Source organism: Lepidochelys kempii, chromosome 8 (assembly GCF_965140285.1).
Source record: "Lepidochelys kempii isolate rLepKem1 chromosome 8, rLepKem1.hap1, whole genome shotgun sequence".
Classification (NCBI taxonomy): domain Eukaryota; kingdom Metazoa; phylum Chordata; order Testudines; family Cheloniidae; genus Lepidochelys; species Lepidochelys kempii.
This window is the reverse complement of record NC_136387.1, coordinates 92951005-92976256: the sequence shown is the minus strand read 5'-3', so window position 1 is coordinate 92976256 and position 25252 is coordinate 92951005. Positions and strand designations below refer to the sequence as shown.

Sequence of the window (25252 nt, the reverse complement as noted above, 5' to 3'; positions counted from 1 at the left end):
AAATTCAGGTTTGAATTTTTAAATCTCCCTTTCCCCACTTCATTTTGTTGTTGTTGTTTGTGCATCTACACTGTGGGGCCTGTCCTGGGGGAGGAAGCTTGAAATTCCAGTCCAAATTTTACATCTATTTCGCACCTCTAGTTTAAGGCATGAGTATATGAGGATAATTGGGAACTATGGCCCCGATCCTGCAACTGGGTCTGTCTAGGTGAACTCTGGTGCCTGTGTGAAGACCTATTCCAGTGAGACTCTGTGGGCATAAAGATTCAACCACACAGATCTGATTAAAGGAGTGGGTCCTACATATGTAAAATTAGGGACTTTAATGGGCAGAATGAAGAACTGGCTGAGAGTTTTACAAATACATCAGGGACAAAAGGAACGTCAAAGGTGGTGCAGGGCTTCTGGTAAAGAGGAGATAACGTAAATAACAGAGTAGGACATGGAGAAGGCTAAAATACTCAATAGCTATATTGCTGTCTTTGTTATAGAAGATGAAGAAAGTAGGAGGCTCAGGAAGATGTATAATACTTGGAATCTAGAAATATTAGGAATCAGAATTAAGAAGAGTCAGGACAAAATACTGAGTTCCTGTCAAAACTGACAGGCCCCACTTGTGAATTTGCTCCACAAGGGCAGCCAGATCACTTCTTTTAAATACAGTAATTTTAAAGTGTCAAGTTCAGACACAATTGAAACAAATTTCAGGTACATAAAATCATCTCCAGTTTCCCAAGGTTTCAAACAGGGCTTCGTGAATAGCTTGTTGAACTTGTCCCATACAGGACTCCTGCTACTGTTCAGAATATTATTAATCTCTTAATATGGACTAAATTTGTGTTTGTTCTTTGAATTATTCACCCAGCTCTTTTGAAAGCATGGAAATGTGATGCCCTTTGAAATCTCTGCAGGAACTTCCTGTCCACTGCTGTGGTTGGTTTCAGAATCACAAGGCAGCTTTTGCTTTTTTAAAAAAATCTGTATATTTGTACCAGCCACATGCATTTCCTGGAAAAAATGCTCCCAGGCTCCTGATATGTGGTCCCTCCTGTAGATTGACCCTGTTCTTTCCTGACTAACAGATGACCTGAGCAAAATCTGTTTTCAAAGGCATTTATTTTCTTTTAAAACCTGCATCCTTCAATGACAGTAGCTGCTTTTTAGTGCCATCTGCTGGAATTGTCTCCAATCTCACTAGGTACTCATATCTTCCCTGCTGTCTGAGCATTTCAAAACCCAGGTCTAACAACATACCAGATTAAAAGGAGTAGCATGGTGAGTGTCCCCAGTTTGGAGAAATTTCTGGTAGGAGCTGTTACTGTGTGTTGTGTCACTTAGCTATGCTAAGTATTGTCTGATGAATACAAGGCTCAAAATACAATTTTTTTAGGAAGTTTAAGACATTTTCTCCTTCCACTTCAATTTTGTCCATGAAATTAATTTCCAGGTTCTTCACAGATGTATGGACTACACCAATACAGGAACCTGCCAGATCCCAACCTTCTAGGCTTTGCCTCAAGACCCCAGAGAAGTTAGTAACATCCCCCTTTCTGAATTAGGTTTTTCCCTTCTTCCCTAACTAGCCACTGTTGGTGTGTCACAGTTGAGGCAGAAAAAATATGAACATCTAATGTGACCTTCTGAATTGAGACTGTAGTGTATTTCAGTGAAGAAACAATAAACAATGATATGCAAAATCACAAGAGAGGATCTGCTGTGGAAAACCACTTTAAAACTGCTTATGTCTTTGTAGGTGCTTAACCACAATTACATGATTACTCGCTACTAATTTTCTTTGTCATAAGCACAAGTTTTGCACATAGGAGTATTGTATAGTGTTCGTTTCAGCAACAGACATGAGCAGAGCTGGGATATCACCACGTCTTGGGTGGGTTGCTGAGCACAACGTCATGGGTTGCAAAGGGTTGCTCTGTGATCCTGCTACCATCATCATGGTGTTCAACTTAACCATTAAGTGTCCATCCAAGTACAGGAGATGGAATCTGGGGTCAAATATCTCTTGCTACCGCATATTGTAGGGATCTGTGGGACTAGAACATGGGCTTGCAGTATCTGAGACAGCTGATGGTTCCACGTCGCCACTAGGAAGTCAGGCAGAGCTGAATCCAAGGATCACTGGGAGATTTGGCACCGTAGGAAGTACCACCCAAAAGGTCCAGAGTGCCAGCAGCCTTGTAATTGGACCCTGGTCAATATTTAACCCTGGAGGGTGGATGTCAGGAGGTGTTGTGTGTCCAAGGTCAGCAGTACTACCTAGTGGTAATACTCTGGACTATGTCACCCAGTGGTGAGAGTCCAGGATTCCCTTTCCTAGCAGTTACCGGCTGAGGGGGGCATGGAAACAGGAACCCAGGCCAACCCTGCTCTACAGGGGTTCCAACCCAGGACTCTTAAAAGCAATAGTCCATACACATGACTTAGGGACTGGCACCCTGACTCCAGTTCCCTGGGTCACTTCCTATCCCCCAGCTTCTGTTTCTCCATCAGCACCATGGGTCTGCCTTGGGATCCTGCTTGACATCCTCTCAGGTCCATCTCTGGAGCACCTTCCCCTTCTGGCAGCGACTCATCCCCCGGGCTCCCTGCAGTTGAAGGGTCTGTAGCAGCTTGGCTGTAAGGCCAGATCCTGGCTGCTTGGAGTCCTGGCTGCTTGGAGCCCTGGCAGCTTCTCTGCAAGAGGCTTGTGCACCCAGCTGCTCTCCTGCTCCATCCACTGAGATTCAGCTGAGCTGCTCTCTTTTGAATGCTCCCTTCACTGGGAGTATGCCCAGCATAGGTGAGGGTACATGGCTTCCTGTGTTCATTGCAGCTGTGCCCATTCAGTGCAGGGTCTGTTCACACCATCACAGTGGACCAGGAAGTTTGGGCAATAACACAGACATCTGGCCTGCAGTGACATTAGCATTGGTCTTGCCTTGCCTGCTGATCTCCAGTCTCTGACCCCAGCCTGATTCTTGCCTATCAGTTCTGGCTCTAGTGATTGCTCTGATCCCTGCTTGCTGATTATAGCCTTGTGGCTGTCCTTGACTTTTGGAACCCAGCCCAGCTGTGACTGCTAAACCAGACTGCCTATGCCCTGGTCCCTTAGACAAATGCCTACATTTTGAAAGGCTTTTCCAATGCAGGGTGATTAGTGTCCCTCTTCTCTTCTCCCCACCCCCCCCACCCGACCCCGTAATGTTTCTGTGTTAGACTTTGAGGTAGACTGTACATTGTAATATGTTGGTGTGTATGTTTAAAAAAATTCTCCTTGTTACATTGGATTTTTGTTTACTCCTTATGTTTGTAACCATTTTATTTGTGATTTAACAACTTTGGACACACTGCTGCAACTGTTCTAGTTTTCTCAGGTGTGGGGAAATCTATCATATTATCTAGCTTTGGGAAAATATTGTAGCCGAGGCACTGAACTAAACTTACAGATTTGGGTTGTCCTCCAAGCTTTGCCACAAACTTCCTGTGTAAGCTAGGACAAGTCCCCTAATCCCTCTGTGCCTTCTCTGCCCAGCAATCAGAGAGATAATAAGGATTGCCTACCTTGCAGGGCTGTTGGGAGGATACATTTATTAATGCAGGTGCAGTGCTCAGATACTACAGTGATGAGCATCATAGAAAATCCTATTGGTTTTTCTCAAAGGTAATTATAATAGATTCTCCCTTTGCCCAGAGGGTAGGATAGATCCTACCCTTGCCCATAGGGCATAATAGATCACAGAGTTGCAGATGGTTTGTTTTTATTTTCATGGAGAAGGTGACTTGAGGCACCTACTGGCCATTGTACCTCAGTAGTGGTGTATGTTACCTACTAGGTGTATGCTACATACTAGGTGTATGCTACCTAGTGAGTTATGGTGGCTTAATGGTGCTGTGATTTGAGATCAGCATTTTCCAAACCTAATCACACATAAAGAGCAGAGATTCAAGGATGGAGGAATCTGTTAGTTACTATTACTGCTGTCTGAGAATAAAAATGACAGGCAGAATTTCCTTTACAAAGCAGAATAAAATAGATATTGACTGGTTTTCCTTTTTATAGTGGCAAGCAGTTATCCTTTGGGCTGAAAATTATTCAGTGAATAATCATGATCAAAGACCTGTTGTGGCTCACTTTTTCTACCCATATGGGAAATAGTGGTGTGTGGGGTTATTTTTTAATATACTATAGACTCAAACGCTAATCAATATTTCTGTAACACAAACACACTGTTCTGATTAGAATGCTCACTGCCTGGGCACTTCTATGTAGCCTGCTCTCTTTGAAACCCTGCCTTTTTTCTGACTTCACTTCCTGAATCTGCTGACAACGCTCACTGCCAAGTAAAATACATGTCCACAATGCTGTTGTTTGCAAAATATTCCCTTGCGAGTACAGCTGGGGCAATAAAAAGTTTCTCTCTAAACCACAGAGAACGGACTATCTCTTATATGAGCAAGAAATAGTATGCATTAGACAATATGTAATCTCAACATTTAAGCAAATATTGAATTGCTGCATTTTTCCTTCAAGTCTCCCCTTATTCTTGTGCCTCGGGATCACTGAGTGACCTAGAAAGCATGATTAGACTGAAATTCAGCAGAAGTGAATCAATGGAGTGACAGACTGGCACTACTAGAGACTCTTCTCAAAACAGACACTTCCTCTGCGTACCCTGTAAGCTTGCCCTACCTGTAGTGGCCTGGTGTCTCAACACTGACCTCCAGACACCAAGGGGAGAGTTTAATACACTGTTCATCCCCTATTCTTCCCTTGGTCCCCCATGAGACTGCCTACTAGGATGGCTGTTAGGCCCAGGTCCTCAAAGGATTTGTGGAAATCAATGGAAACTTGGAGTCTAAATGCCTTTGAGGATCTCGGCCTCTTGTGCCAATTGCAATAAAGGATTTTGTGATGTACACACTTGTGTGTCGCAAACTGGACTGAGACAAGCAACTCAGTTCACAGGCGCTAGTGAACAACTATCCAACCCTGGACATATTCCTGGTTTTGTTACTACTAATCAAGCTTTTTCCTGTGTTATCAAATGTCATTTATAAGATGGAACACACTATAACTGTAACGTTAAGTGTGTGGATTATGATGAATGGGTGGGGCAGTATATCATGCAGCTGTGTCTAATTAAAATAGAATTTTGGAAATATTTGTTCGGGCGAGGGAGAAAAACCTTGCATGGTTAACTAAAAGCCTCATTAGTAGGATCTCCACTGTCAAGAGTTAAATCTGTACCTTTGCAGGTAATTAATCTTCTTACCCTGCTTATTTTGCTAGTTGGCACTTGTTAAGTCCCTGCAAAGTCACACCCAGCAATGCTGTGTATTATCCTTCTGCTTTCTATTCCTACATATGGTCAAAATCAACTTACCTTCCGGGTTGCTGACATCAGCAAAATGTACTCTTGGCAAACTACAGCATTCTCCCGGTAACCCTTTGTTTGGTAAGTGTTTGTTACAATTTTATGTATCTGATAGCTTTACTTTCTATTTGCTACTAATAACTCCAGCTACCAACATGTGTATAACAAGGAAAAAATTTACTATAGTATTATAACTTGAAACAATCCATCATGCATATGATTTGATACCCAAGGATCTATAACATGAGCAAAGGATCCCCTTTCAAAGGAAATATGTATGTATGCTATACAGGGAAATATATCTTGAGCTCAAGTAGTAGCAAAAAGTTTGTGTGCGCGTCAAAGTTTCACTAACACTTAATACCAGTGTGTATTATGTAGTTTTATTCTGAGATGTTAAGCACGACTGTCACCTTATTTCGTGTTGTACTCACTTATTTGTATTTTAACGAAAGACAAAACTTTCAAGCTACTATAAAAATATTAATCATTTGGTACCAGACCTATAATGTCTGTAATTAGTGAATTACACTTTCTGCCTATCTTTTCATAGTATCTGTTATCTCTGAGATACCTGGTTTTAAAATCACTCTGAATACATTTCTATAAACCAGACCGTTTAATTGGATACAGAGCCAGTAAGCTGAAAATCCTGAAATCATAAATTATATTATTTACCATAAACATGGGTTTATTTCAGATGAGTTAAGGGACTTCTCAGCTACTGCTTATGTTCTCATTCTATTATCAAAAGTATTCTCATACTTCCGTTTTTTAAATGTAAACCAAAAATGACAGGTAAATTGTCAATTTCCCTTTTTGTCCTTACTGAATGTCTTTTTATTTACATCCTAATTTTCAATTTATAGCTATAGCTACTTAAGTTCCCCCATTATGTTAAATTTCTCCAATTTTCATATTGGTCACTAAATTTTAGTCAGCAAAAATGTCTAAAAGGGAAAGGAATTCAAGATATGAAAAGGGCTTATAGAATGATTTTATTATGACAACAAATATTCATGAACAAAGACCACCTCTTATCTAGGAATAATTAGACAGTAATGAAGGCACCCATATGAAGGATACATTGTTTGTGAAGTGACCTACCTTAAAGATGATGTTGGGGATATTATTTTAATAAGTATCTAATATTAAATAGATAGTTACAGTTCAGACTATTCTAGCACAGGGCAATTTGGTACAATGGCAAACTCCTCAAATTTTTAAAGCTACTGTCTACATTGTGCTATTGGATTATGGTAGGCAATCCAATCTGAATTAAATCCATAAAACATTTCAAATGCATAAACTACTTCTGTTTATGTTACAGGGTGTGTTTTATCTTTTCCCTTCTGACACATTCTCCAGGACATGTCTTCTTGTTACAGTGTAAAATTAACATACACCAAACTCTAAATGGTAGAGTATGTGGTAGAGTCCTGATGTAGGTACTGGCAAAAAGAGAGGGGAGGGGGAATAAATGCATTTAATACTTTTATAATTTTCTTATATATAATAGAACCTTTCTGGACTTTTTCAGAAACAAACATAAAAAAAATTATATACTTTATTACAAATGGTAAATTCAGAGTGCTCAAAAAACCCTCATTTACAAACATTACTGGACAGAACACAAACATAAAAATAATTTACAAAGTCATGAAGTAGTTTATTGACATTAATCAGCTTTCATAAAATAAAAAAAATGTACATACACGATTTACTTGAAGGCAGGCAGTATAGTTCCATTTTTATCAGCCTCCCACAAACCTCCCTCCCATTTGTTTTCTTTAAGAGTATTACAGAAAGCAACCTACAGTCTCTATTGCAGTTTAACCTTTAATACTGAATGATCATCGAATGTTAGGTCCATGCAGGTCTTGGTCAATATTAAACAAAGATCTGATGTATCATCTGAGCAGGAACAGCACTTCTCAGAGCGGTGCTGCTTTGCCACTAGCTCAACTGAAGGCTCGCCAGTCTTTCCACACATGTGCTTTGTGGGGTGCAAGCAGGACTCAATGCCTCTCAGCCTTTACCATTAGCTTTATGTATCTGCCACTTGTTATGTGTTTGTTTTTTCTGTTGCTCTACCACAACATCATAGTTCTTTTTTTCCAAGTCAGTCTCTTCAAAATGTTTGCAACTGTTGTGTTAGCATTAGCTGGCATCCACTGTTGACATGGTTCATGACCTTCTGCTTAAGCTGTGCAACCTGTTCTCTGAGCATGTTGGCAGTGGATGCCAGTTCTGAGTTCTGGGCTTTCAAAGTTTTCACTTTTTCTTCCAATCTGGCAATCCTTTCCAACTTCCTTTTCCGGCATTTGGAGGCTGCAATTCTGTTTCTCATGCGCTTCCTCTCAGCCTTGATTCTCTCCTGTGACTCCATATCAATAGGGGACAGTGGAGGAGTCTCTCCTGGCATTTCAGGTACAGTCTGGGGCTCCTCTTTCAAAGCTTGCAGTCTGGGATGCTGCACTGGCATCTGAGGATTAATGTGATGCTGAGGTGGATAGCCCATGTTGTTTGCATTGTAGTTAGGTGCTGTGCTGAGTGCACTGGGGTTAAAGTTGCTGAGATTGGCATACACTGGAGGCTCACTGTGCAAAGTGGTGTTGAAACCATTGTTGCCAGCCATAGAAGAAACAGGTGTCATACCACCATTAACAGGTTGGGCAGCAGATGTAACACTGGGCATCGTATTCTGGTTGTGTAGCTCTGCCAGTGCCCTCACAAAGCCTTCAGCAAACCCTTCTTGCTCATCAGTAACATTTTTGGGACAGAGAAACTGTGTTGGGGTAGGAGTGGTGGTGATCAAGCCATTGCTGGACTGGATGATGAGCCTTTCCAGTTCAGGAGATGCCAGCTTGAGGAGACCAACATCTGGAGAGGTAAGAATATCAGCATTCTTGTTCCTCAGGTGGGGCTTGAGATTGCTTGAAGGATCAGCCAGATTTAGAGTCATATTCTGCTTCAGGACTTTAGGATTATTATATCCATAACCACCACTTTCTGGCTGTACAAAGGTAGCATTTAGGGCATCATCATAGAATGTAGGTTCCATCTTTGCAGTCATAGAACACAGTCCACAAAACTGTCTCTAAAGCAATAAGAATTAAACAGTGACAAACGCGTTTGTTTTCTAAGTCCCGTTCAAAGAAAGTTCACCTTCACTTTAAACTACTGCTAGTGTAACTCTTTCACCAATGAAAAAGCCTTTTAAAACAATCAGGATGAACGAAAGCCTTACTTTTTTGGCCACCGTGCAAGTGGCTGGAGTGTCTTTCCCCTGTTTCTTCAGCGCATCAGGGCCGAACTTTTTCAAACCCCAAAAAGAGTCAGCCTGAGAATGGAGTCGCAGCAGTCCTGGTGCCAGGTTCTGGGATCTCTCTCTCGAGTGAGACTGGGGAACGGGGGAGAAATCCAGTCTCTTGCTTTACGGTTTCACTCCGGAGTAAGTGTCCGACTGGGCAGCTTCGCCTCCTTATCGCTCGGCGGGAGGGTCAGAAATCCGGTCACTTTTCTGTCCCCTTCTGCTACGGCGGGGCTGTCTGGGGGAGCGCGCTGCAGAGCCCGGCCACTCGCCTGAGCGCTTCCCCGCCGCCTCCTCCGGCTGGCAGCCCCGGACCCCGCGGCGCCGGACCCCCCGGCGCAGAAGTTGTCCCAAGTATTTTCCCCTCCGCTCGCGCTGCCTGGACTCCGCCAGCTGCGGAGACGCTCCCGGCTCTCAGCCCTCGTCCGCCGCGGCTCGGGGTCCGAGCGGGCCTGGTCCCCGCCGGGAGCCGCCGCAACGCGAGACGCCTTGTCCCGGGTAATCGCCCAGCCGCGCTCGGGAGCTGCTCGCCGCGCTGCCAGAGCAGGCCCGCCGCTGCCGCTGCCGCTGCCCCGGAGCCCGCTGCACACTCTGAGCCCTTTCCCGGCGTGCAGCCCAACACTTATCAGCGAGCAGTAACCCACCAAAAATAGCCCATGATGTCACCCCGCGGCCTTCCCATTGGCTGCGGCAGCCTCCCCAGGGGGCGGCGGGCCGCGGGCCCGGCCTGTTGCAAAGGAGCCGGTCGCCATGGTCACCCCACCCCTAGAAGCTTCTCAGCGCCTCGCAGGGCACTGTGGGATGAGGTAATGCTTGTTCTCAGCGCGGGGCATTGTGGGCTGACGTATTGTTTTTGAATCTCTGGTTACCCGCTGAAGCGCTCTGGTGGGGTTGGAGGAGCTGGGCTGGAAGGGGGAGCCTCCTTAATAGGAAGGCACCAAGTGGTGGACGGAAGGGGGGTGGGGGCAGGTCCACAGAGGGAGACGCTCCTTTGGACACTGGGTGGCTAATGGGGTTTTAGTCAATCCTGCTGCTTGAGCCTTCACGGTTAAATCTGTTGGCAGGGGATTTGGTTAATCCTGGGCTGCCTGCTCGGCCTGTCTTTAGGCTGCTTTCTGAGCCCCCCCCTTCTGGGGTGGTACGGTCCTTAAGGTGGTCCGATCGCCTCAGTGGGCGCAGCCGCCGGTCGGCAGAAAACAGCGGCGAGGGCGGAGGAACCTGAGCCGCACGTGATTCCTGATCCCCCGCCCCCGCTGCTGCTGCCGCGGGGGCTGCGGAGCTATGCGCGGGGAGCCGGGGAGCGCGCGGCGTCTGCACACGCGCTGCGTGACCCCTGCGCGCTCAGGGGCTGGGGCGCCGCGGGGGGGAGGAGCGGCAGCCGCCGTCCCGGCCGCTCCCGGGGAGGGGAGGCGACCCCCGGCTGGGGGGGGGGCTGAGCGGGAAGGCAGCCTCCGAAGCTCCCGCCGGGTGTCCCGGCGGGCCCGGCTCGGGGCGATGCGCTCCCGCCCCTGACTCGCTCCCGCGTTCAAATCCTGGCCGCTCCCGCCTGGGAACTGCGGAGCGGGGCCGGGCCGGGGCTGACTCCACGTGATTCCCTCTCCTTGTGCGGAGCGAGAGACGTGCCTCGCTGGCAGGCGTGAGCCCCGCGGGTGGGGGGCGGGCGTGCCAGGGCCTCTCCCCGCCTTCCTGCCCGCCGGGCTCTGCCAGGTGCTCCCTGCTCTGGCCTCCCTTCTGCACCAGCTCTCCGAGAAACCGGAGAGAGTGTCGCGTTCACACGGAGCTTCCCCAGCCCCCAAGGGCTGCCGCTCTGTGCAGGTGCTGATGTTGCCATGAAAACGTGGCTCTGTCCGCTCTGCCAGTCTCACCGGGGCGGGGGGGGGGCGGGGGGGATTCATTTGTTACTCTGTGTCACGCTCTTCGGAAATAAAAGTGCTCAGTATTGGAGGGGCACCGCTGGCATGCCACCACCTCGGAGGACATACAGCGCTCAAGTCCAGGACAGGAAGGGAAGGAGGCTGCTGTATTATATTGTGCATAAGAGATCCACATTTCTTAGGCTCCTAGCAAGTAAAGCAGTTAAAAAAGAAAAGGAGGACTTGTGGCACCTTAGAGACTAACCAATTTATTTGAGCATGAGCTTTCCTGAGCTACAGCTCACTTCATCGGATGCCTACTGTGGAACTGTGCATCCGATGAAGGGAGCTGTAGCTCACGAAAGCTCATGCTCAAATAAATTGGTTAGTCTCTAAGGTGCCACAAGTACTCCTTTTTGCGAATACAGACTAACACGGCTGCTACTCTGAAACCAGTTAAAAAAGTTAGGTAGCCAAATTATCTGTTGATGTAAATTGTCACAGCTCTATGGAACTTTGCCAATTTACTCCAGAAGAGAATTTGGGCCACTATGTTAAATCGCCTCTTATTATATGTAAAACTGCAAATTATTCATGGATTTGAACAAGTACTTTAAAAAGTGAAGCATTCCAGTAATATTTTTTTGTTCTAAACATAAAAACTCCTTCCATTTCCAAATGGGATTTTTTAAAAAGAAATACAAATCCTAAGCAGAGGTAAATGTCATATCCCACTATTTTTCTAAATGATCTCCCAGTTTCTTTTTTCAGTTTGAATTTTTTTTTTCACGCGCCTTCCACTTGAATTTGAGCAGTATATTAACTTGCAAAAGAGCCAATGCTGCTGGTTTTGGAAAGTAACTGGTGTACAAATAACATGGGCAGTCTTTGTAGCATCTGGAGTAATAGTTTATGGTGTGAAATTTTAAATTCACTCCTGAACATATAGCCTACTATGTGAAGATTCTCTACATATTGCCACAGTACATGTAATCAAGATATGCCTATGTTCCAGAAAACTTAAATTCTGTGATGACAGGTTTCAGAGTGGTAGCCGTGTTAGTCTGTATCACAAGGACTCCTCATTGTTTTTGCTTAAATGCTGTGTAGCACACAACAAGAACTCCAACTGTTAAATAGTTTAAAAAATCAGTAATATAAAACATATATATAAATATATAATATAAAACGTAACATACAATAATAAATATATTTTATTTAAATAAGTAATATAAAACATAAGTAATAATAAATAAGTAATATAAAACATAACGTATAAATTAGTCTCTAAATCCAAGATCAGCCTGTTCAATGCTAGACACATTCATTTTTTAATTTATTTTTTAGCCTTTCCCTGCCTCATCAAAAACTACACTCAAGACAAATAAAATTGTATTCCATAAAGATACATTTCAGTTTTTCATTTGTCTATTCAACAATGGGAAATCTTTAATTTTACTTACTACCATCTCTTGTGCCATTTTTATATTATGATGTGTCAATGTGCAAAATTATCAAGTTCTTTAAAGGTTTGTCTACTGTGGGAAATTATTCTGGAAAAAGGGTAGAGTGTGAATTTAAAGCGCTGTAGCTATTCTGAAATAATTCCCTCTGTGGACACTCTTATTCCAGAATAAGAACACCTTTTCTGGGTTAGTTTAATCCATTATTAAACTAAACCAGAGAGAGGCCCATATCCTCAAAGGTTTTTAGGTGTCTAATTCCCATTGAAATTAATGGGAGTTAGGCACCTAAATACCTCTAAGGATTTGGGCTAAAGGCACTTCTACTCTGGAATAAGAGTGTCTACATGGGGAGCTATAGTACAATAGCTATTCTGGTCAATTTCCTCAGGTAGCTAAGCTCTAAATCTTAAGAGTGTTAAATAAGATCGCAACAATCTTTAATTTGTCCGGGAGCACTATTTTTATCTGCCTAACTCTATTTTTGCTGCTAACATTACAAAGCCAATTTAAGATGTAATTCAAGAATATGGTCAGTGTACTATTCAGGACTCTATATTTATCCAATTTTATTTGTATGAACTGAAAAACAGGTTACTGCTCCATTGGGGTCTGATCCAATATGAGTTATCAATATGAGTTTTCCATTGACTTAGTGAGTGTTAGAGTGGGTTGCTAGTTTACTGTTGTGTAGGGTTTTTTCTTTTCTTTTCTTTTTTTTCACCTACTTTGCTGCCAGGCAGGCTTTGACTTCCTTCCAGTCACAACGGTGGAGTTTCAGAACCATAGGTCAAAGTGGTCATTCCAGTTTTGCTGGGAACAAGTTGCTACCATGGCCTACTGTGAGGGCGGACACCCATCAAACACTAATTATGTTAACTGATACTCATTTAGAGGCTATTTGGTCAGTTGAGCAACACGCAGTTAAGCTGGTCATAAAAATGCCAAGTATACCTGCACAGCTTTGAAACCAAAGAAAAATTGACTTTATTTCCTTGTTCTGTTTGTTTCTTCCTGCTTGTTGCCTGTATATCATTCATCTGAAATGAGTGGTGGCTCTCTGCTCAGTGGAAGATTGGGAATCTTGGCTTAGCACCCAGCTGACCAACTGAGATTCATTCAGTACCATAGAACTCAGAGTCTGTCTGCACTTTAGCTGGGACCCTACCTCCCTGCCCTGGTAGACAGACACATATTAGCTCTGCTCAAGCTAGTGTACTAAAAATAGCAGTGTGAATGGTGTGGCACAGATGTTAGCACAGATTAGCCACCCAAATAGAAATCCATCCATCCTTGTGGGTCCATACTTCAGTGGCTAGCCCAACCCTCTGCCTGTGCCACAACGTCCACACTTATTTTTAGTGCACTAGCTTGAGCAGAGCTTGCACATGTCTGTTTACCTGGGCTGGGAGGCACACGCCCTGCTGCAGGGTAGACATCCCCTCAGAAAATCTGAATCAGAATTAGGCCCCATTGGTGCAGAGATTTTGAGTCTTCATGGCCAGCATCCACAGAGCTGGGGATTTTGGGTGAATAGATCCCTGAATCAGCTATTACTTTAGCCCCGGCTCTCCCCCTTTCCTGATCTCCTAAAGTAAATAGTGTTGTGAGATGAAAAAACACTGTGCCATTTGTAGATGAGATCCATTTACATGCCTGAATAAACTTACTTGTGGGTAGGAACTGGAAATTAACTATATATTTCCATTGATGTGACAGGCAGATGCTTTGACCAATGGTAATACAGATTTTCATAGAATCATAGAATATTAGGGTTGAAAGGGACCTCAGGAGGTCATCTAGTCCAACCCCCTGCTCAAAGCAGGACCAATCCCCAACTAAATCATCCCAGCCAGGGCTTTGTCAAGCCTGACCTTAAAAATATCTAAGGAAGGAGATTCCACCACCTCCCTAGGTAACCCATTCCAGTGTTTCACCACCCTCCTAGTGAAAAAGTTTTTCCTAATATCCAACCTATCAAATCCCCCCTCATTCTTCTCTTCCACAGACTAAACAATCCCAGTTCCCTCAGCCTCTCCTCATAAGTCATGTGTTCCAGTTCCCTAATAATTTTTGTTGCCCTCCGCTGGACGTTTTCCAATTTTTCCACATCCTTCTTGTAGTGTGGGTCCCAAAACTGGACACAGTACTCCAGATGAGGCTTCACCAATGTCGAATAGAGGGGAACGATCATGTCCCTCGATCTGCTGGCAATACCCCTACCTATACATCCCAAAATGCCGTTGGCCTTCTTGGCAACAAGGGCACACTGTTGACTCATATCCAGCTTCTCGTCTGCTGTAACCCCTAGGTCCTTTTCTGCAGATTTTGATTTATAGCGTTCTCTAATCAATCAATACAGGGTTGCATGAAGCGATCAGATGATCTGAATAATTAAATGGCCTTTTCAGGGACAAATTAACATTTTTCAGACACACAATATCCATATGAATTGTATTTGGTCTTGAGGAATTAATGGGTCAGTGACTGTGTTTTCACATTTACAGTGAGCACCTTTTTTTTGGCAACACTCGCAGAAGGAGCCAGGTGCTTTGAAAACTTAAATATAAAGCATAGATTGAATCATTAAGAATTCAGTTGAAATACTGTGTGATTTCTTCTTAATTGCCAGCCACCTCCTGAGTTTTGGGTTTATTTTGATGACCATTTGAAAAGGCATAAATAGTAGTCTGAACTCCAGGTGCAAGGGAAACAATACTTGTGGAAATAAAATACCTCCTTGTAACATGCCTAAAATAAAAAACCTACATTCAAGTGTCTCTCTTATTTTTCACCCACCTCTTTCCACATTACTACAGGAGCTCTGAGAATTTTTTTTTCCTTGCCTCATATCTTTAACCTTGAGGCTTTGTTCACCACTACCATCCTTCAGGAAGAGTAAGATTGGGAAACACTGGATCTTCTCAAACTGTACCTCAACTTGAGGAGTGAGAGACTGGGGCTGATGGCTGAAGTCAGGTTGCCTATAAAGCAGGAACAGAATGCTCTTCCTGGTGTTTGCATTTGAAAAGGGCCTATAAAACTGTGGTTTATCAGAATTACAAACACTTGTAGATTAGAGCGACAAGAGTGAGGTAATATCTTTTTTTTGGACCGACTTCTGTTGGTGAGAGAGACCATCTCTTTTGGTGAGACAGAAGAAGAGCTCAGTGTGAGCTCAAAAGCTCGTCTCTCACCAACAGCAATTGGTCCAATAAAAGATGTTACTTCACCCACCTTGTCTCTCTAATATCCTGGGACCAACACATTTACAACACTGCAAACACTTGTAAATGGTTATCTTGTCTTTCTCCTCCATCCCCTCTTAGTCATCACTTAGCCAAGATATACATATTTATCCCTTTTAATCTTGCTTCTTATCAATCCCTTTAGTCTGTCCCCTCCCACCCCCCCACCCCCCGCCCCAGACACATCATTTGAACGAATCACTGAATTTCCTCCAAATTATGTATTGATGGAATGGAGGGAAATGATGGGTGAGGGAGACAAGGTTGTGAATGATGGAGGAGGGGAAAAGTTGGGAGACTTTTCAAGACCCGTTGGGTTACCCCTGGGCCAGGACAGCAACACTGGGCACCAATCATGGTAAGGCAAGTGACATAGACTGTACTGAGGGGAGGTGTAGAAGTACAGGAAAAAACATTGGAAACAATGTTTATTTGCTCATTTGCACTTCAGGGTTTTTTTCAAATATTTTGTACAAGTAATTGGAACCTGTAGTATTTATATTTAACAATTAGAAGGAAAGGATTGCCATGGTCATCTCTAGAGCTGATCAAATAATAGTATTCACAAACAGTTGATGATTTTCCCCATCAGCTATTACATAACATTATTCACTAATATTTTCCCCCTTCCAATCTAGCTCTATAAATGATTGAATAATCACCAAATATATGTTGGGAAATATTGTTGTCAATCAATTTATTATTAATTATTATTATTCTTCAACTAGCTATAGTTATTGCACAATATCCTTTCATTGATATACTGGCTTGGTGAAAGTTAACTGCTATTGTGAGCCAAAATCCTGGATCTAACTCCCCCAAACGTTTAGGGTATTCCAGATCTGAATATCATGGCTTTAGTCTGTCTCTTGGTTATTATTTCTGTAGCACCAGAGGTGTGCATGGTAGTTTATGAAACACACAGCTGGACAAAGTCGCTGGGCTGTAAAGCTTATAATTGGGGATAGAGGCACTACAGAAAGTAAGGCTGGCAGAATAGCAGTTGATCAGCAATGGGAGTCCAGAGAAAGAAGCGGGTTTAAAGGTGAGATATAAAGGAAGAGTGGGAGGATATGTGACATATGGGAAACAGAAGGCTGTTTCCAGCCTAGCGGGCAGGCAGCATGAAAAAAAATCTATTATTCATAACATACAAATAAAAATATACAAATACAGTTGGGGTGGGGACTAGATGAATACACAACCTTGAAAGACATTTAACAGGCTTGAGGAAAAAGAGCAACTCTGGAAACGTTATTCAGGCTTGACTGAATTCCATTTCCATTGTGGAGCACCAAGGTTCATAAGTGCCGTTGTGTTTCAAGGTCTGGCTTGTTAACATTTCCAGAAAGTGTGTTTCAATGGCACGTTTTCTCCATAAGTAATGACCACAAACACTATTGATTTTATTTATCTGATATGACTGAAAACTTCTGATTAACAAGGGTTAACAATTCAGAGCCCTTGATAACATAGCCTTCCTTTTCAAAGCCATTTGATTATGACCCCAGAAAGGCTCTGGAATGCTTGTATTTTTAATTAATAAACAACCTGGCTTCCTATCAAAGCTGGAGCCTCACACTGTATCAGCAGCTGTTGGAGCAGCAGGGCTCCTGGCAAAGAGGAAAGATGGCACAGGAAAGGAAGTGACTCTGTGTGAGACCAGAAAGGCAAAAGTGTAAAGGACTGTGCAGGGAATTTGTAATGAGTTTTGGAGCCTTTCATCAGTAGGTTATGGGTTCGAATCGGGACCCAGGTTGTTACTGAAAATCCTTATTCATTACCATCTGACAGTTGTAAAGTGTCCTGTATGAAATGGCTTGGTGGTATCAATCTAGCTTTTAAAGAATTGGTGTCCACACCACAGAACCCTTACTCACAGCTGGCACTGTTGTTGGCCATCAGCAAAGGAGCCACCTGGTAGAGACAGTAAGCCTTCTAGAATCGCCCTGGAGATGGGGCAAATTGGCAGAGCTCTGTAGGGAACCTTACATGGTGGCTGCCCAAGTAGTACATATGGGAAATTTCAGTCTTCGTAGCACAGTAGTTTTTTTCTGAGGTCAGTTTGAAGGAGATATAGAAGTTACTGAATGGCTAAGAAAGAGGAGGGCATGGAGTGGATCGGGTGATATTTCAGAGAAGCTGCAGGGACAGACAATACTGTAGACTGAGCATGGGTATTGGCATCACCCTGGGATCTTACGGATTATATAGCAGGTACAAAATGGTGGGCAGTGTACTTAGATGCTAGAGGAAGTGCAGCACAAACAACTAGCAGTGCCTTTGGCCAATGCCCTGGTCAGATTGAGAGGACACTTTGTTTACCCAGTCCTTTGGGAATGCACAAAATATATTAAAAATACATTTTTAGTAGATCAGGAACATCAATATGAGATCAAGTGTACTTTAGGATGAAAGGACAAAGCTAACGGTGCACAAGCTGAAGGCTGTGATAGATGCTATTTGAGATTCAGCTGTTCTATATTTTTGGGAGTATAACTGGAAAGAAACATTCTGAAAAAGGCTGCACAGAATGCAGAGATATGGGTACCATCTGCAATGTGCACATATTTGGTGAGACTTTGATTCAGCCAGAAGTTGGCCATAGATCCAGCTAAGCCATATGAGAGAGCGTAAACATGAATGTGGTAACAGCTAATGATGTGACCTAGCTTTGTTCCCTTTGGCACGTGTTGGGCTAATGTTTTTCCCTTCTCCAGAACCATTGCAGTATAGGAAAAGGTGCGTAGTTGGCAAGTTAGCAAGCTCAGGCATAAATGTTCAGGGTATGGATGTTTACAACTTGTTGCCAGGTGCTTCAAGTAGCCATCTAGGTCAAAGATACAGGGTCATTTCAGTGAAAGCACCAAATTCAGCCACAGCCGATAATAAAAAATAATAATAATTAATAATAAATCTGATCTTTGATTTATTGTATTGATTTATAGACCATCTATCACTGTATCAGTTAGGGGGATGTGAAGATGTATATCTATATCTAACCTTTCAAAACAGCCATGAAAATTCAGAAGGCCATGCAAAAATCTGCTCACCTACCTATTCAAAAGTGATGGTAATGAATAAAGTAATTTTATTTTACTCATCTGTCTAAAAATAAGTACTCACCCCACTAAAGTAGGTGAGTAGAATTGAAGCTAGAGTATGGGACAGGACTTAGAAACTCTGGGTTCTATTCTCAGTTCTGTCAATGACTTGCTGGGTGACCTTGGTCAAGTCACTTCCTAACTCCATGCCTCAGTTTCCCTAGCTGTGAAATGCGGCGAGTGTTACTGACATCATTTGTGAAGTACTTTGAGATCTATGGATGAAAAGTGCTATATAGCAGCTAGGTATTATTAGTAGTATAGAAATGCCTAAAGATTGACTCCAGTTGCCACAGGGAAGGTATGGAATTCAGACTGGAGGAAGGGGGTTCACATTATTAAAAAGCTTGAGAACCACTGCTCTATACCACTATGGAAATGGCATACCTGGCTTCTCAGTGGTATAAAACCTTTGCTTCTAGTCCCATGGGATTGCAGGATATCATAATGTGTTTGTTTATCCTTCAATCTTGCATTCCTTTTTTTTTTTTGGCACTTATTCAAGACTGAATACAGCAAGTGCTTGGATCTCAGACCAGTGTCATTTACAATTTCCAGTCCTTCAGTGGAATCCTTATCATTGGAGGTTTTTAAGAACAGGTTAGCCGAAGACCTGTCAGGGATGGGCTAGGAATATGTGGCCCTGCCTCAGCACAGGGGGCTTGAGACCCCGTCCCTTCCAGTCCTACATTTCTATGATGGTTCCTTGTGACAGAGTTCTGAGACCCATAAGGTGGACCAGCACTTTGGTCGCTGTACATCTAATTACCTCCCTCCCCTTTCCCCCGCAGGGCCTGATTGAGGAAAGGAATGACTAGTTACTAGATGAGCCTGGACTGGGGAGAGCTAAGGAATGAATTAGCTTGTTAACTGCAAGAGTAGAAGCAGGGAACGGGAAGGAAAGGCAAATCTCAATCTCTTTTCTTTCTTATGATTGTATGACGCTGTAAATAAGAATTACTGCATGGGACTGTGACAGAGTGGAGGATGATGAGAAACAAATAAAGTACATAGGAGTGATCACAGAGTGGAGGTTTCAGAGTCATTTACAGGAGAAGACAGGAGTGGTGGGCTGTGCTGTCACTTCCTGCAAAATGTAATTCCCAGAAATTTGCCTTCTACCTTGGGCACTTTATTAGTTTGAGCATTTTCTATTTGTATTAATGTGTGTTGCCGAATAATAATCCTTTGCACTCATGTAGCATCTTCCATGAGAGAATGGCAAGATGCTTTGCAGAGGTTAATGAATTTCTCCTGGCAAAAGAGGTCGGGAAGTATTATCTCAAGTTCACAGATGGGGAAACTGATGCATAGAGAAGCTGAATCCTGACCAAAGTCACACACAGACAGTTTCTTGGCAACTGTTAAAAGAATTCAGTAATCATAATGCCTACTCCCATTCCTTAACCGCAAGATACCATGAGAACTCAGCAACTCAGGTGTAAGCACCTCAGGGCAGAGGCCATGTTTCCCATATATCTGTACAGCGGAGCTTTAGCATACTGATAGCATCTAAGATTGTTCCTCATGTCAGCCTCTGGATGCTCCCTAAATACATATAATAATAACGTTTTAACAAGCCATGGGGCAGATCCGCAGCTGGTATAAATCAGCAGCTCTCAGTGGCAGTCATTGAAATCCACGGCGCTACTCCGGTTTCCCCCAACAGAGGATCTGGCCCCCGTTGAATTATTGGGCCATTGGACAGCCCATGGAGTGAATTTCACTACTTTTCTCGTTCATCTGCGTGCTGAAGTTGCTCCTAACACACCTTGACCAGAGGCAGCAGCAAATCGCTCCGCGTTTCAGCCGAACAAAGGCCCTTCTCAAGACGTTGCGCGGTGTCAATAACGCGGCAGCCCTTCACTTCGCACGAAGCGTTCATGGCAAGCCTGCAAAGCGCAGGGCGTGGGAGCAGCCTGCCCGCGTTCACGTTCTGTCCTGCTGCGCCGGATTGCGACAGCCCAGCCTCGCTGCACCACGGCACGTACTGTAAACACGGCTCTGCGCTGGCAGAACAATGCCCGTCTCGGGGAAGGGGTGACCGGCTGGGTTACTGAACGTCCAGAGAGTCTGGAAAACAAGCCCAGGTCCCCTTGGAACGGTGCCACTTTCCGGGCTCCCACCAAACAGCCCAACGCCAGAAAGAGACATGTGTCTCGGCAGTCATCAAAGGGTTAAAGTTCTAGGGGGGAGAAATATCTTCCCCACCATCCATCTCTGTCTTCAGGCAGCTCTGGTTTTGCATTCCTGTCCCCCTAAGCAGGGGCTGTAGTGACATGAGTGAACAGACGTGGGTAAACATATAATAATCTTTGAAGTGAACAGTGTCCCATCAGAAAAGGAGCCTTTTGGTGACCTGTGCATAGGGTTTTTTGTAGCGTTAGGTGGGGGATCTAGCCAGGGGCAAGACACCTTTAAAAGTCTTTATGATGCAAGTGAAAGTAAAGTGTATTTCGGTGAGTACCAAAATCCCCTGTGGCTTTCTGTTGAGTGTTGTCCCCGCAACAGGTGGTATAAAGACAGCAGAAAAGTTATCGTCAAAGTTTAACTTTTTTCCCTCAGGCTGAGCTGTTCTCAGACTTATTTTAGCATTCAGATGAAAAACAATGTATTTAACTTGTTTGTTTTGTAAGATTTTTTATTTTCTCTGCTGTGCCCTCCCTCTTATTGGGTGTATAGATTTGCTCTTCCTCTCGTGTTGTTTTTATACACATTGAGCACTTTCTTAGGCGGGTGTCTTCCAAGCCAAATGAGGGTGTTTCCAATTCTTATGGGAGTTCCCCTTTCCTCCATGCACAGCAGCTGGGCAGTGCACTGCTGAGAACAATAGAAAGGAACATCAACAGCCTTGGTAAAGCTTAATTGATAGATGTACATTAAGTCTAGAACTGCATGACACCAATAGCTGCCCAAATATAGGACAGTGGTTTGTTTTCTTGGTGTTCCAGTTACACAGGTTTAGATATAGTGTGTACTTAAAATTTAGGCATTTTGGCCCAGATCCACCATAGTACTTAAGCTCCAACTTTCAGTGCACTCAGTGGAAGTCTGGAGCCTAAATACTTTTGTGGATCTGGGCCTTTATTGACCTGAAAAAGACCTGAACTCTAGCCTACTAATTAAGTTATTATATAACATTTACAAAAAACACACATTTACAAAAAGTAACCTGCCCCTGTGTAAACAAGTATTTGAGTAACAGGGACACCTAGAGAATGGATATATATACCTTTGAAATGTAAAGATGGAATAATTGTTCCTAAAATGTTAAAATGAAAAATTGGGAATAAATTAGCCAGACAGAAGGTTTTAATTAATTATATACAGAACCTATATATATGGTGCCTACCTACTAGTGGTGAAATATTGGCTCCATTGAAGTCAAGGGCAAAACTGCTATTCACTTCAATGGGTCCAGGATTTCATCCAATTGAAAGCATATAGATACAATCAAATTTTCAAAAGCATCCAAGATACTTAAATAAGTGGTCAGATTTTCAAAAGAGCTCAGCTACAAGAAACCCTTTCATTTTCAATATCTGCATTAGAATTTCTTTTCACAAGACTCGGGGTATTAACTCTTGAATCCTGGCCAAAATTCCAACCTAGAAAGAATGTATCATCTAAATTCCGCTTTTGGTTTAGTTTGTATCAGGTATCCTTTGGTGTAGTGTTGCTGTGTTCTATTAAAACAATCACTGTGTTAAAGACCTTGGGAATCATCTGGATGGAAGAGATTGTAGACAACTTAGACACTCATACCATCTCAGGGAAAACCCAGAGTACAATAATAAGAAACAATTAGGAACAAGACATCAAAGGGTCTCAGTGTGAGTCCCAAGAGGAAAAATACAGCTTACATTTGTTTTGATGTTGTCTTACATAAAGTTAAAGATGTGTGTGTGGGGGGGTGTTCTAGGTCACCACCTCAAGGGGTGTGCACTTAAGACAACACAATCACAGACTCCAAGATTTCCCTGTGGTTTATTTTGGTTGTAGGGCCGTGAAGATAAGACACATAATTGTACCACATACATGGCAGTGCTATCCATCTGATAAATTGCACTAACCATGCACCTTTGACCACCTTGCCTACACTCTGTCTGCTAATCTATTTCCACCAAGACTACTCCTAGCATTCCAAGCCCTTGAGAAGCTTTAAAAAAACAATCACAAAAATGTTTTTCTTTCTCCAAACGTGGAATTCTCCCCCCCAAATCATTCTGGTCTGAGGCCCAAGATGGGTAACTTTCATTCCTGAATTAGTGACAAGTTTGAGGCCCAATATCTTGTGACCCTTCAGGGCTAAGTATGGGGGATTTATCCCACTGGGAATCTGAGAATCCCTTTCCTTTCCAATGAGAGGACACATGTATTTAGAATTCTGATAGCTCACAATTCATTGGTCCTTTAATTTGTAATATTGTTTTAGATAAGAGTAATTCTAGGTCATTTTTAAAAGCTTTTACTGCGTTTTAGGCCTTGGCTATATTGGGAAAATGCAGTATGTTATAAAAGGATGTTAAACTTGATTATTTAAAAATGTGTTAGCCGATTATGGCTAATCCACCTTTGCCACCACCAGCTAAATCATGGTTTAACATCACTGATTTGCATCTACACAAGCTGCTAAATCATGTTTAACAGGTTAACTAATGTTTTAAACAATATGTTTGCTAATATAATACATTTTCCCGATACTGTAGAGAGTTTCAAGGAAGTGGAACCCATCCCTGCACTCTACTAGGCATGTGCAGTGCCATGGAGCATTAGCTAGGAATCTTGCTCTTGCAAGAGGCCTTTTACTTTTTCAGATATGATCTTAGTTTAGCAGCTACAGTACTTTCCTCTCTGGAAGGCCTGCACAGCTGATCTCAAGATTTTAAAGAAGTATGAGTAAGGGAATAGTACCGTGGTGGTGGAGGGATACAAGGTATACTACCAGTAGATTTTTAGAGTTTTGGTAGCAGATGGGAACAGATCCTCAAAGGTATTTAGTCTCCACCTAACTTCTAGTGATTTCAGTGGAAGTGAAGAGCCTAAATACCTTTGAGGATCTGGCCCATTGTATCTAAAATTGTTTTCCTGTAAAAAGATTTCTTACACGGTGGTGACTCCATCATGGTGTAGTATAAGGATGTTCTAGACACTTGTTTGGTGTGGGCTACATAACTCTCTTGTGGCTTTGACCCTTATGAGTAATGCACTCATCCTAAGAAAATGCAAGCTAAAAAACCTTTACACTGTCCCATTGGGTTCCTTCTTTCTCTTCTTTTCCAAGTTCTGATAGCGCTGTGTACACAACAACAAAAATGAAACACACACCTCGCAGCTAATGGATCTGATTGAAAATGAAAGAAAAACAGCATGAAGACAGCATGGCTTTTACTTTGCAGCTTGCCACCGGCCCCAGCTATGCTACTTTGCGCACTGCACAGAGGAGGGGGACTGGAACATGGGTCTCCTATAGGGGTGCCCTAACGACCAGAGTTATTTACATGCTGTCTGTCTCTGGCCCAAAGACTGCTCCACTATGGAGAAATACTTCGAGAGAAATAGTCATTGGGCCAGAGAGAGAGAGAGACAGAAGGGAAAAAAAGAGAATCCCTCTGAAGCCTGGTGCTTAGGGCATCCACAGGGGACATCCACGGTCCAGTTCCCCTCTTCCAGTCACTCTTTTGTTATTTATTCACAGTGGAACAGCGTCATCAGGAGAGACTGCCCCACTTCAGCATATCCCATAACTCAGCAGTGAGAGCATCCTCCTGATGGGTGGGAGACCCTGTGTTCAAATCTTTTCTCCCCTTCTAGCAGAGAGAAGGGAATTGAACTAGGGTTTGCCACATCTCAGGCAAGTGCTCTAACCACTGGGATGAAAGCTATAAGGTCAGCAGTGCCCCCCTTTTCCGCCCCCTCCCCCCCAATTTTGAACAGCACCCGATCTGGTAGTTGGTCTCTGAGCACGCCTGTCAGATTGGGCCCTACTTAGACAGCAGAATGCCTGTCTTCTCTGTGACTTGCTGTGGGACTTGGGCAGGAGCTGGACATCTGGATGCCTAGAGGAAGGCAGCAGTGCCTCTGTCCAGAGGCAGAAACTTACAGGGAGAAACTTCCAGAGGCAGAAATCTACAGGCCTCAACAGAAGTCTTATGACTCACTGTGGAGCTGAAAACTGGGACTCTAGGGGCCTAAAGCCAAGATTAGGTTGCCTGAGTCTAGGGTTTAGATACCTAGGTACCTTGGTGGATCGGAGCTGAAGTGTTTTGAAAATGTGTGAAAATATTTAATTTTGAAATATTTCATCAACAATTTCATGAAAAATGTGAACAAAGGGGAAACATTTCCCCCCCACAAACTATAATTATTCATAACCAGCTCTAATTTTACAGCAGTTAGGACAAGATTTTCATATTTGCTAAAGCTAGATGCTGAAATAAATGGCCTGCGTTTCTGATTGGATGAGGATCTTGCAGCTCCTGTTAAAATCAATGGAAACTACAGTTGCTCAGTGCCTCTGGAAATCTGGGCTAAATATAGATTAAGATGCCTGACATTCAGCACCCACTCTTGAAAATTTTGGCTTGACTGCCTTAAAATGTAGCATTAAAATGACATGCTGTTCTCCCACCAGCCATCTGCTTTTCCAGATTTGAAAATGATCGTTTAATTAATTAAACTTCCCTGCTTCCTAAAGGTGGTGAGGGCCTAATTCAATAATATTGTAAAGTGCTTTGAGATTCTCAGATGGAAGGTGTCAGAGAGATGCAAAGTGCATTAGCATTGGTATTATGCAACAGCCTCCCTTTTGAAACTGTGGAATGCGTGTGATCCTGACCTTGTTTCTGGAGGTGTTCCTTTACCTTGATAGTATGTTTTCCTGCAGTACCAAATATGGT

At 43.3% G+C, this 25252-nt stretch overlaps 1 protein-coding gene across 1 annotated transcript; it reads right to left on the bottom strand.

The window, feature by feature from the left end:
• Positions 1–6925: 6925 nt before the first annotated feature.
• Positions 6926–9301, bottom strand: JUN (Jun proto-oncogene, AP-1 transcription factor subunit). The gene is made up of 2 exons (XM_073357534.2): positions 8623–9301; positions 6926–8472 (listed from the first exon to the last, which is right to left on the bottom strand). The coding sequence occupies exon 2, from the start codon at positions 8446–8448 to the stop codon at positions 7504–7506; it is 945 nt and encodes a 314-aa protein (XP_073213635.1). The 5' UTR covers positions 8449–8472; positions 8623–9301; the 3' UTR covers positions 6926–7503.
• Between the last annotated feature and the right edge of the window lie 15951 nt (positions 9302–25252).

Excerpts from the sequence above, each read along its gene's own strand:
- JUN (XM_073357534.2), bottom strand. The coding sequence starts at position 8,448 with ATGACTGCAAAGATGGAACCTACATTCTATGATGATGCCCTAAATGCT.